The 12,985-nt window shown below is 35.7% G+C and overlaps 1 protein-coding gene across 1 annotated transcript in view; it reads right to left on the bottom strand.

The window, feature by feature from the left end:
* Positions 1-8,093: 8,093 nt before the first annotated feature.
* The window catches only part of Smp_142930 (mitochondrial carrier protein-related), a gene marked incomplete at both ends in the record, with an annotated part of 21,465 nt that continues 16,573 nt past the window's right edge, over positions 8,094-12,985 (bottom strand). Inside the window, one exon of the mRNA XM_018799903.1 lies at positions 8,094-8,284. Coding sequence (XP_018653770.1) covers positions 8,094-8,284 — 191 coding nt within the window. The remainder of the gene's footprint in view (positions 8,285-12,985) is intronic.

Here is a 12,985-nt window from a genome sequence, read left to right as displayed (position 1 = left end):
TAGAAATACTGAAAATCTCAGAAACAGGAATTCTAACAATTAGTTTCGTTGTATTTTACTGTTAAATTTTTAAAGTTATCTGCATACACCTTATAATGTCGTAGTAGTGTTACTTAACACAGTAAATTGTATGAATAGTTTTTAACTACTTATAACTTAGCAGTAGTTAAATGAATATCACAAAAGATTTTACCGCCGAAAAACAAAACCTTTTCATAGATGGAAGAACGAATCAAAAATTTGAAATTAATATATATTTATCTCTTTTATTGTCAGTTTCACTTGAAATGGAGACTAACTTTTTTTTCATTATTTTTAATTGCTGAATGTAAAAAATATTAAGTACATTGTAAATCTTAAACTTGATTATTCTGAATTCTGGATCAAGATTTAAATGAAGAAGAGATTAGTAGAAGTTCCATGATATACTACTTTTACTGCATATCAAACAATAAAATGATTCATATTAGAGATGATAAACGATGTCGTTCTATAAATCTACACTTTGTAACATTAGAACATATTTCGAATTAAATCATATTCTATTTAAAGGCCTTGTGTCAATTACAAACACCATAAATTTATTACGAATAATAAAGCTAGAAACAAAAGATCTGTATAATTTAGTTATTGGATTTAAAGTGGAAGTACGAAATGAGACAGATGTCCCGAATAATAAGGCAGAGAAAACGATATAATGTATAATGATCGAGACTGATGTCTATCTACATAAAAATGGGAAATCTAACTATAAAAATATTATCAATAATACAAATAATATAAAGCACAATGAAGAGATATTTGCAATAAAATGAGTGGAAATTTTATTAGTTGAATTCATGAGTTGAAGTAAGCAAGACCATCATTGAAAACTTGAAAGTACTGGATAGGCCGTTTCTTCCTAGTATGGAACTCCTCCACTATCCCTCATACCGTGACCAGTGGAGTCCAATTTGTTTCGAGCAGGGACAGGTATCTACCTCAGACAAGGGATGAATGATTGAGTAACATTATGGATTGATTGAAGTTAGATATTAACACCGTTGGAAGTCAACTCAGTGGTCTAAATGTTAAGCGTTTGCACCTGAGACCGAAGGTCCTGGTTTTGAGTCCTTTTTGATGCAGCGTCGTGGGTGCGCGCTATTGTTGAGTCCCATAGTAGGACAAAATGGCCGCCCAGTACTTCCAGGTTTTCAATGATGGTCTAGCTTACATTGACTGATAAATTCAAATATTAAAATTACTACAACCTCCATAAACCCCCATTCTGATAATAATAATAACATTTTACAAAATTATAATGATTACGTAACAGCTAATCAAATCGCACTACACTTTGTGTAGCCTATATAACTTGTTCCAGAAGACCAAATAAACTGATAAACACACTAAGTTGAGTCAAAGCGAAGATTTATTCTTGATATATCGTTGAATAAAGTCTACCGGAGAAGGCATTTCGAAGGTCTACAAAGCATAAATTCTTTGATAATAATTTTGCTAATCAGCTTTTCTCACGATTTCTCCTGTGTCTTCGCCTTTAAATTCAACGTTCACCAACAATGACTTTTTGCCACTTGTTTTTGTGCTTTAGACTTATTTTAATGAACCCGAGTGAGGGAACCAATGTCACTGAGTGTTTATAGGATTACATTGATAGTGACCTAGATACAAATTAATCCGCTTTTAAAAAATAAAGTGTAGAATATGTTTTTCGCCCAAAACAAAGTCATCCAACTTGAAAATCTGTATATTGCTTATTCTAGGTTAGCATTACACATACTGATATTTGTAGAGAACTATTCACTTTTTGCTTCAACAAGATATCAAGGAAAGGATATCCTCAGTTCACCTCCAATTAAGGTAATTAACCCTGAACAGTTATTGAATCCATGTAGGGTACCTTTAAGTTTATTATTTTCTTGATGGATAATGATAATAATGTCGTCTATATTTCTATTACTATTTGATCTGTATGACTTCATTTGAAAATAAAAGCAATCAATCAAGATAACTGTTATAACTTGTGGCCATGTGCCCCTATCAATATATGACGCAATAATACCGCCAATTAGAGAACATGGATTCATCGACTGGACCAATGACGCATAAAATCCATACAAGCAGTGTAGAGTCTTTATCTCTCCTTCTTCCTGCTTAGCCTTGCCTGTTAAGTCTATAACAATAATCTCAACCTCCGCGATATGAATCATGTATTTCAAACGTAATGGGTTTGTATACAATTCAACCAGACCACATCACACCATAAACTAGAAAATAACATTTGTACAAGATCTAGCCAAATGTGGCTGTGAATGTGAGAGACTATAATTAATAGACTGGGTATAACTTAAGAACGGTAAATCGTAATAATAATAGTCTATGGGTCAAAATAACCTTATAATAAGAGGGACATGAATATGCGTAATTTAGTTACTTAATAATTATACAATATGCATAGTATTAGTCCATGAATGGATCCCAACAGTAACCATTCAATATTCTCGTTGGGATATAACAATAGCATACCGAAACGTAGAAAGAATGAACACCCCTTAAAGAGATAATATATTCAACACTGTACATTAACTTAAATGATAATGCATACAATTGAATACTTAATAGACATAACGTTTTGTTGTGATAATCGTTATTGAAAACTGACATTATCTATGTGATAAAGTCACTTATGAGAAGATATGTATAATGCTAAGACAATTTTGAATATGTTACGCACGCTTAACTACCGCGACACAAGTTCGTGTAGCAATAAGAAGCTAGAGACGGCTAAATTAGAACGTGATTTCAGTTCATAAGGTCGTTGACTGTTAGTCTAAAACGTGAAGAAAATTCAAATTATCTGGTTGCCATCTGTTTGAGAATTGTGATCGATGTTTTGGAACTCTGAGTGATATAGTTCGTAATTGATTATAATGGCGTAGATGGATTTATCTTTCATCTTCTTTAAAAATCCTGACTTAAGTATTCCATCACACGTACGCTTTTATCGATTTCTTTAGTATTATTTTTTAAAAATCTTATCATGATAATGTGGTGTGGGAACTTGGGCCAACTCACATTTTTGTTATGCTCTGCGTTGATCATGACTAAGGTAAAAAAACTGCAACAAGAATCAAGCACCTTCTTAAATTATGCGCCAGCAAGTTATAGAACAATCCTCAGGATTCTATCAGGATACATTAAAAGATACGAGTTTGATACAATCATAAAGCACCCTACAATGTTTATTTTATTTATTTATTTAAACACATAAATATTGGTACAAGGAAGCACCAGATAAATATGCGCCTCACAAATCTCATTCGATTTGTGTGAGGGCTGTGATACTGTCCAGGTGCCCAAACTGAAGCAGGTGGTTTTCTTAGGGGCCCACACCCGGAGCCTTTGACCTAAAGGTCTAGTCCACAAGGCAGTGCAGGAGCATCGTAAGGAGATACAGTCTCATGGTAGCCGGTGATCAACAGTTGGTTCATACGCCATTCGTTCCTTCAGGATCCTGGAGCCCATGTGCACCATTGGTTTGGAATCAGGGTTTTTCAACTCCCCTAGGTGGATCCTCCACATCCACCAACCCGGTTAAAGCGCCAGACATTCGCTTTTCGTCCTCTCACTTTTGTGAACAACACCCCCGCCACGAGAAGGCAGTGAGTAGGACTTCCCTGGCAGAGGCTACATATTCGCGTGGCCATATGAGAGCATTTCGAGAGGGAGAGCAGACTCTCCCCGCTCTCGGCCGTACCAGGGCATTTGGGGGCACCCTACAATGTGGTATTGAAAAAGTGATTACAGGGAAACAGTAACTGATTCAGTAGCTGAGTGGATAACGAGATGGCGTTTGAAGCGAAAGATACTGGGTTCCAGTCCCAGAGTGAACATCAACTCTGAGATGCAGGTACATCCAGCTGACGAGTCCCAAATAGGACGAAACGCGCGTCCTGGGTTCCACTGCTGGTCACACTATTTCAAATGATTGAACGTTAATTCCTGTTTATTTACTATTCATCAACTATCTGAAAGAGAACTTAATATTTCGCCTCTAGCATTTGAAGACGGTTATAGATAAATTGAAGCAAGAAGAGTAATAGAACGTAACGAATTAACGCCGCAAGCGTATAAGGATGTTAGATCAGAATTATTATTTAGATTCAATAAAATATTAGTTGAATTATGACAGTTAACTTAACTAACATCTGATTGATCATGAATACCAAATGACCCGGTTAACAAGATAGAATTGGATTTCTACTGTGATCACTACAGTTTTTTTAAGATCGTATTATATAACCTTTAGTTAGTGCTCGGAATCATCAAGTACAAGTCAGATCATCTATATTAAATTTTAGAATACTGGTATACATATTGCCATTCATCTGTAACCATATTCCTCGAATTCATCGGTCGTCACGTCTTATAATGCACCAAAGAGGCAAATAAACACGCTGTAGACTTTTTACCACAGCACTGTTGATCAATTCAAAGCTTACGACCAAGTATAAACTGAATGGAACACATAACTTAATGTCTTTCGAGTGTTTACTTTATTGTCGTCATGATATGCTTCAATATGTGGAAGAAATTTATCAACTTGAAGTACGTAGATGATGTAGCTTTGTTCGATGAAGACACTACTAAAATTTAAAGTCTTCTGAAAACCTCCACTGCAAACAAAACCTAGCTTTACTAAAAATTGTGACTAAATGGAGATATCGATGTGATCTGGTTGGAATGCGCACATAGGGATTGATAAAGCTGACAAGTTCATAGTATCAACAACTGCGAAATACAAATCCTTACAAATAAATCGATCGAAGCTTGCAACATATTTTGTCTTTAAATGAAAATATTTCTCGACTGAACATCATCTATCTTAATTACAGGCGGGAAATGCTTTATATGTGTAGTTACTCCTTAAACATGCTATTCAGTAGATTAAAAAGCAGTAAAAAGACAAGATGGGAGATGAAGAATATGAATAAATAGTCCTAAAAGCCAATCTTCTAATGCTCTAAAAATGGGACAATTGGAAGCAATTAAGTGACGAAAGTTGGTGAGTGACTATAATAGATTACAATCTGCACAAAGCTGCAATCATCTAACCATTGATTAACATGCACAAATTTTCTGTATTCAAACACCCAAAATGTATGTTCAAGACCCCCTCCCCCTCAGCTAGCCCTATGCCATTTGTCAAGAGCGCTATTTTTTTAGAGACAATGTAATTAGTAATAGAACTCAAATTCAACTACCTCCACAATATAATCTGCAAGGGTGTATCCCCAGACAAACCACTTTAACTTGACCTAAAGGCATGACAGGAGATAAATGGCTATCAACTGAGGTTTCGTCAGGTAACGAAGCTTCAAACTGAGCTATTAGTTTTTTAACCTTAAAACCGAACCTAGTATCAGAGGATCCCCGAATAATCACTCACGGAAGTTACTTTTGGAATCAACAGACGAAGAGGATCTCACAGTTGAGTTTCAATAATACAGAGTGCCTCAGTAGAAAGCTTTTTCAAAAACTTAGTGGTCAAACCTGCTTGTTTTCCATTGTGAAAACTTAAAGACGAAAGCTCAAGTGCCATAAGTGATTCCGTAGTATTCAAATCCAGCATTAAGAAACTCTAAATACAATAAACAAATTGAACTTTTAATTAATCTCTAGATACATGATGAAATTCAAATGGCAAGGAATGTACAAAAACAGACAATACAATATCTTCAATAAATCAGATTATTGGATTAGGTGTTTACTGTGAATTATGTTTGAGAAGCACTAAAAAAATAATAATCATTCTGAAATCCTTATTTACGTCACATAATAACGTGTCTGATGGCAGAGATTATATCAAACAAGTCAGCTGCCTTAATATATCATCTCACAAACCTCCAGTCAATATTCCGGTGAAATTAAACTATGAAAACAAACTAATCAGGTTTTAGATAACATTTTACGAAATTCGTCCGCGAGATTCATCCATTCATATGGGTTTTTCCGCCATAGATAATGTCAGTTCGTGATGAAAACTCTAACCATAATTTATCCTAACTCTCAACCTCTACTATTTTGAACCAGGAAATAGTTAAGACTTTGTAAGATCATATTTAAAATCTCCTAATATCTTTCTCATACTTAGGAACCGCTAATATTTCTGATTCGCGAGGTAGTGGAAAAAAAATATCAAAAGCCATATCTCCAAGACAAAGTTTTACTACAGCAAGTTCATATACAATTTCTCCTTTACCTTTGTAGACTACCGATTCAGAATTTTCCAAATGCTTTACACAGACACTTCATATCTACTGATAAGGTCTAATGTTTGAATAGTTTCACTGGTGATCGTTTTGGCGACTAATGACTATAGATCATACGACTTCAGAAACAATGTTAGTATAATAAGTTCTATCACGTTTACCACAATAAGAATTATACTTTTTCCTATAAAATAAAAGAATTGCTGATAGAAATCACTGAAGCTTTTATCAATCAACTAATAGATATTGTAAGCAAAGATCGATAGTGACTATCAGTGGAATCCAGGTTGCGCGTTTCGTCCTATTTGGGACTCCTCAGCTGGATGTACTGTATCTCAGAGTGAACATCAACTCTGAGATGCAGTACATCCAACTGACGAGTCCCAAATAGGAGGAAACACGCGTCAAACTGGATTCCACTGCTAACCACCATCCATCTTTGCTTACAATGCTTGTGAATTAAGACTATATCGCGGCAATACGCATAGTATGCACACATGCCAATAAGAGACTGGCCAGTTGCAGTCCTAAACATCAATGGAAAGATTCAAACAAGTAATACTAAGTGAATTCAACTAATAGATAATTTACATTGTCAATTTTGATCACCATGAATCACGAACTATATTGATTATTAGAATAAAGTGAAATAACGAACCACATAAACCTTTATTTCTATTTAAAATGCCTGAGTACATCTGTTGAAAAGTAATTTTAAACACGAAAATCTTTCTACGAATTCCACGGAAAAATGTTCAATGAAAAAGAAAGAAATACGGAATGAAATAATTTATTGAGGATTCTAACGTGTAAACTAACACACACACACACACAAGTACATGTACACAATACTGTCAGTTTTTATTTGTAAATGGTTAATGTACTATAATATATATATATTCTGTTCGAAAGGCGAAAAGGACATCGGGAAAAGGCGCAAACACTTAAGTACAATCTTTTCCAAAGTAAACGAAACAGAAATAATGTATAACAATTTAAACTACTTAATTAGATGCAAGTAGCACAAGTAATAGCAGACAAATTAAGCAGTAAACAAACACTGGATAAAAATGAGGTAAATAATAAGTAACAGCACAAAAATAAATAAATAAATAATTCAGGATTATTCTACAAATTTACAGTATTTTGTTTGAAAAATATCAAATAATTAGGTAATATAGGATATTCAATATCGAATAGGTAAGTAACTTGAAGTACTCTGTACAACTTCAAGTTTGTGAGTATGTGTATATCTGTTGATGTATGAAAGTGTTTGAGCCACATTGATCTAATAGCTATAGAATTGAAAGACAAAAGAAATGCGGCAAATACAAACTCAGAAAACAAAAAAAGCTTCTATTTTCATAGTGATGAGACAAAAAAACAAGTAGAAAGTCAAGTGATATTTGCAGATCATTTACAAATGTAAACCGAGATTTAAGTTTTAGTCAGTTTCTTTTTGTAGAAGACAGTCAAAATAAACGTACGATAAACAAAGATAGATAGCCTTCATTATTACTGTTACTACTACTAATGATACTACTCATAAACACATCATTGGATATGATAGACAGTCAACAAATGCATATTGTAAACTAATAAAAACAGAGAACAATAAACAACTAGAAAAGGGAACTGGCAAAAACAATAACAACTCCAATTACCTCTTAGCAACAACAAACATTTATTGTATATAGAGATAGAGAGAGATCATAAGAATCTATGATGTAATATCGATAATCATTTGGTTATTGTTTAATAAATAGATGATAACGAAGGGAAATAATTATTATTATTATCAATGATGAAAAGAAAAACCAGTTATTCATTAATTATTATCCATTGATGAAGTAAATGTTGAAATTGATGATAAACCGTGAAACTAATACCTGAAGCTACTGGTCCTTTAATCCAATTCACTGACAAACCTTTATATAATCCATGAATAAAACCTTCATCTTTATATACATATCGTAATGTTTTATATACACTTTCTAAATATTCTGGATGACCTAGTTAATTTAAATAAATAGTAGAAAAGTGAAAAAAAGGTATGATATACGATGAATAAAATGTGATTAATAACTTTGAAATGTTTGCTTCAAAAAGCTCGCTTACGTTACCTATGACGAAGACGAGATATCCGTCTATCAATTAAGGGACGAGTATACTGTGCAGCAGTTCGCTCTGTTCTACTGCACGGCTGTGAAACATGGTCATTAGGAGTAGAAGATACTCGTAAGTTACTAGTATTTGACCACAGATGTCTTAGAAATATTGCTCGCATCTGCTGGGATCACCGGGTAAGTAATAGTGAGGTTAGACACAGGGTATTAGGGAATGATGGTAAATCAGTTGACGAGGTCATGAATCTTCATCGACCGAGACGGTTAGGCCACGTGTTACGTATGCCTGAACACCGATTACCACGACTTGCAATGCTGACTAGTGTAGGGGATGGCTGAAAGAAAGTTAAGGGCGGTCAAACCAAAACGTGGCATCAGTGCTTGAAGTCACTAACTTCTAGTCTGAGCCATGTTGGTAGATGCACACTACTTGGTTGGGGTCCGCGTGACTATCGTAACCAATGGTTGGAGACTCTAGGTGACATGGCTCAGAATCAATCACAATGGCGCGGGTGTATACACTCTTTATCTCCCCTTAAACCTTGAGATTAAATTTGCTTCATATCTGTCTTTCTTCCTGTACTATATCCTTATATGCAATCTTTCTTTTATATATTACCACCACTAAATTAACTACTTCTATGAATCCGGTGTTCAACTTGTATCAACGAGGTATGGCAACTTGGACCGATGCATATATGTGCCCGGTCCTACGTTGTAGCTGACTGACTGGTTAAAGTGTTTGATATCTTACCGCTAAGTCATAGGTTCAAACTTCCCACCGTTTACATTTCATCTACTTGTGATTTGGGCAAGCTAGTAAGTAATACTAGACCGAACATTAGGAAGGTAAAATTGAAGTTAAATGCACAAAAATGTCTATGCCTAACAGATGAGTAGGTAAATATTGAATAATAAGATGTATATATTGTTAGGTATCAGGACTCAGTGGCCGAGTGGACAACGTGATGGTGTTTGAAGCGAAAGTTACTGGGTTCCAGTCCCAGAGTGAACATCAACTCTGAGATGCTGGCACATCCAGCTGACGAGTCCCAAATAGGAGGAAACACGCGTCAAACTGGATTCCACTGCTAGCCACTGTCCATCTTTGCTTATAATGCTTGTAAATTAAGGCTATATCGAGGCAATACGCACAGTATGCACATATGCCAATTAGAGACTGACCAGTTGCAGTCCTAAAAACATCAATCGGAAGATTGAAACAAACAATACTTGGTGAATTTATATTGTTAGCTGTTAAAGTATATCCGTAGAGTAGATAGAAATATATGAGTACACATTTTGATAGATAAGGCTAGATCTATCTCTTATAAAAAAACACATCGAAACACGTAGCCAATATTACGTGACTATGGTCAAATACAAGCAGGAGAAATAGAAAATAGTTATGGGTTATTCTTCGCTGAGTCACAATGAGAGGTGTTCTTTTACGCGTTGGATATTATTTGTCAATAGATGATCTACGCAGCTAGTTTTATAAGAGCTGCTAAACAAGTTATATTTATACTGATTCATGCATCCAGTGTATTTTGTCTTTTACTCAGATGCATACCAGTAAGACGCTAGTGTAGAATACTTATACAAGCGGCTGTATAGAATATTCGTCTTACTAAAATTTCCATCCAATTCTTAAGAACTTGAACCATAATATCATCCTTGAGTTCAAAATGATCATTTTTGAGTGATCTTAGATTTATATGGCTTAAATCTCAAACCCATCTTAGATAAACCACCACTGAAAATATGAAGAAACTAAACGGCCATTTCGTCCTGCTATGGGACTGATCAACAGTATGCATCCATGAACATGCACATCCTGGAATCAGAATGAGGACTTTCGGTACTCAACTTGCAGACAATTGAGCCGGCAACCAACAGTGTTAATGTATAACTTCAATCAACTCATGATATTGCGCAACCTTCATCTATTGCTTGTAGTGAATAATGGTCTTACAGCCGACACGGATTAAACTCTAGTGGTCACAACTCGCGAGAACTACACGAATCGCATCTTAAAGCTAGCCATTAGTCAGCACATGATAATAAATTAGTATAGGGGGCTTACTCAAAATCGGCTAACGATAACCACTATTCAGAAAAAAATAGTTTTGAGGGCCTGAAATCCTCCTATGTGTGTTTTTAAGACGCATGCAGTGAAAGAACGGATCAGACTTTTTTTTACTTTTCATAGAGACAAAACTATTCGAATTCATCATCCCTCCATTCAATGTAAATTCAACATAAATGGTTGTTTTTACTGTCTCATTTTGTTTTACCTTGGGACTAAACGAGCTAAAATCAAAATCTTAGACGCAATTTACTTTTTCAGGGTGAATAGGAAAGATGTATGACATTCGTTGAATGCTTTCAAAGTAACAACCTTTTTTTACATGTGATAAGAAATTTTGTCAATAAATCTCCTGCATATGTTAAGCTCTCAATTTCTCTAGGGCAAACTTGCTAAGCAGAAACTATTTGGAAACGGACCTAGAGGTGATAACATTGCAACATTATTCATTAATTACTAGACCTTATCATTAAAGCTGGACTCGATTTACCGAGTGCATTTGAAAATCGGCTCCTTCCAGTAAGATGTCAATACATCTATACTTAATTTGCACGTATCGCACGTATGAAATCACATATAAAAAATAATATATTAATAGGTTAATAGTATTCGATCATAGGTGTCTTCGAAGCATTTCTCGTATATCCTGGGATCACCGAATAAGTAATGCAGTTGTTAGGAAACGGGTACTAGGTAAGAATGGCAAATCGATTGATGAAGTAGTGAAACTTCATCAGTTGAGATGTCTGGGATACGTGTTACGTATACCCAACCACCGAATGCCCAGATGTGCGGTGTTTTATAGTGTAGGAGTAGGTTGGAAGAAAGCTAGGGGCGGCCAGACCAAAACTTGGCACAAATCCATCAAGTCACTGACAAGTGGACTGGGCCATGTTGGTAGGTGTAGACTACCTGGTTGGGATCCGCAAGATGATAGCAACTGATGGTTAGACACCTTGAATGACATGGCTCAAAACCGTTTGCAATGGCCAAGGTGCATCCACTCTTTCTGTTCTCCCAAATTCTAATCTTCTGAATTCTTCATGTCCCTATCCTTTTTCTCTTTCCAAATTTATTTCACTGGATTATACTCCTTCAATAACATCTTCAAACCCCGATCTTTCCGATTACTGCTTATACTTTTACTACCTCTACCACTATGGGATTTCAATCGACAATTGTATTTCTGTGCTAATGTAGTATGGCAACTCGAACTGATGTACTTACGTAAAATGTTCTACGTTGTTGTTGACTGACAGATATTGATAAACAGAACATTCCTGAATAACGAGCGTATGTTTATGGAAATCGAACACTAACTAGACACATCTGAGATCGTGAATAAGATCTCTATGATTTTTAAAGGTATGAAGGAGTTTATCACTTTCTGGTTTCTCAAAATGTGAAGGGATATTTCATACTAAAATACGTGAGAAGGAAAATGGATTTGGTCGTAGTGACCTGAAAGCGTGACTGCAGAGCCCAAGGGACTGCTTGAGGTCGATGGGAAAACGACTTTCCTTGAGAAATTTATGGGGTTATCTCTGTGTTTCAAAAGACCACAGAAATCTGTGGAGTGTAAGATTTATAGGGCCAACCTTTTAATGCCATCTTTTCGTTGTAAGAATGCAGTATGGATGCAGATACTGCTTATCTAAAGGGGAACATCTTACTGCCTTCATACCTCAGTACAGTCAGAAGTAAAATTTCGCCTTCGGATCTTAAGTTTTCTGCTTTTCATCTTATTTTTCCTCAACCGACCTGCTCCGGATGAAACAACCTTAAAGAACAAGTGTTCCAGTCAAAATAGCTCGACTGCGTCGTTACGACAGGTAAGTCAGACCACTACATCAAGGTCGTAGTTACAATCGGGAACACTTCATCGAATAAGGTCAAGTTGATCGGTACAATATGTTTCTAACCTTGAAAATGTATTAGATTATCGAATAAAATCAAGTGTAATCTATTCAATGAAGTATTTTATTATTAATTTCATCATCAAATACCTGAATTTAATAGATTTTAAAACACAAAACCATATAAGCAAAGATGGATAGTGGTTAGCAGTGGAATCCAGTTTGACGCGCGTTTCGTCTTATTTGGGACTCGTCAGCTGGATGTACATGCATTTCAGAGTTGATGTTCACGCTGGGACTCGAACCCAGTACCTTTCGCTTCAAACGCCATCGCGTTATTCACTCGGCCACTGACAGTACTAAATGAATTTAAGCTTCACCCGATCACACAAGCAAGTGGCTATCAGGACTCAGTAGCTGAGTGGACAACGTGATGGCGTTTGAAGCGAAAGTTACTGGGTTCCAGTCCCAGAGTGAACATCAACTCTGAGATGCTGGCACATCCAGCTGACGAGTCCCAAATAGGAGGAACCACGCGTCAAACTGGATTCCACTGCTAGCCACTATCCATCTTTGCTTACAATGCTTGTGAACTAAGGCTATATCGAGGCAATACGCACAGTATGCACATATGCCAATTAG

This window comes from Schistosoma mansoni, chromosome W (genome assembly GCF_000237925.1).
Source record: "Schistosoma mansoni strain Puerto Rico chromosome W, complete genome".
Taxonomy (NCBI): Eukaryota; Metazoa; Platyhelminthes; class Trematoda; order Strigeidida; family Schistosomatidae; genus Schistosoma; species Schistosoma mansoni.
Note: the sequence above shows the minus strand (reverse complement) of the source record. Positions and strands in the feature narration are given on the sequence as shown.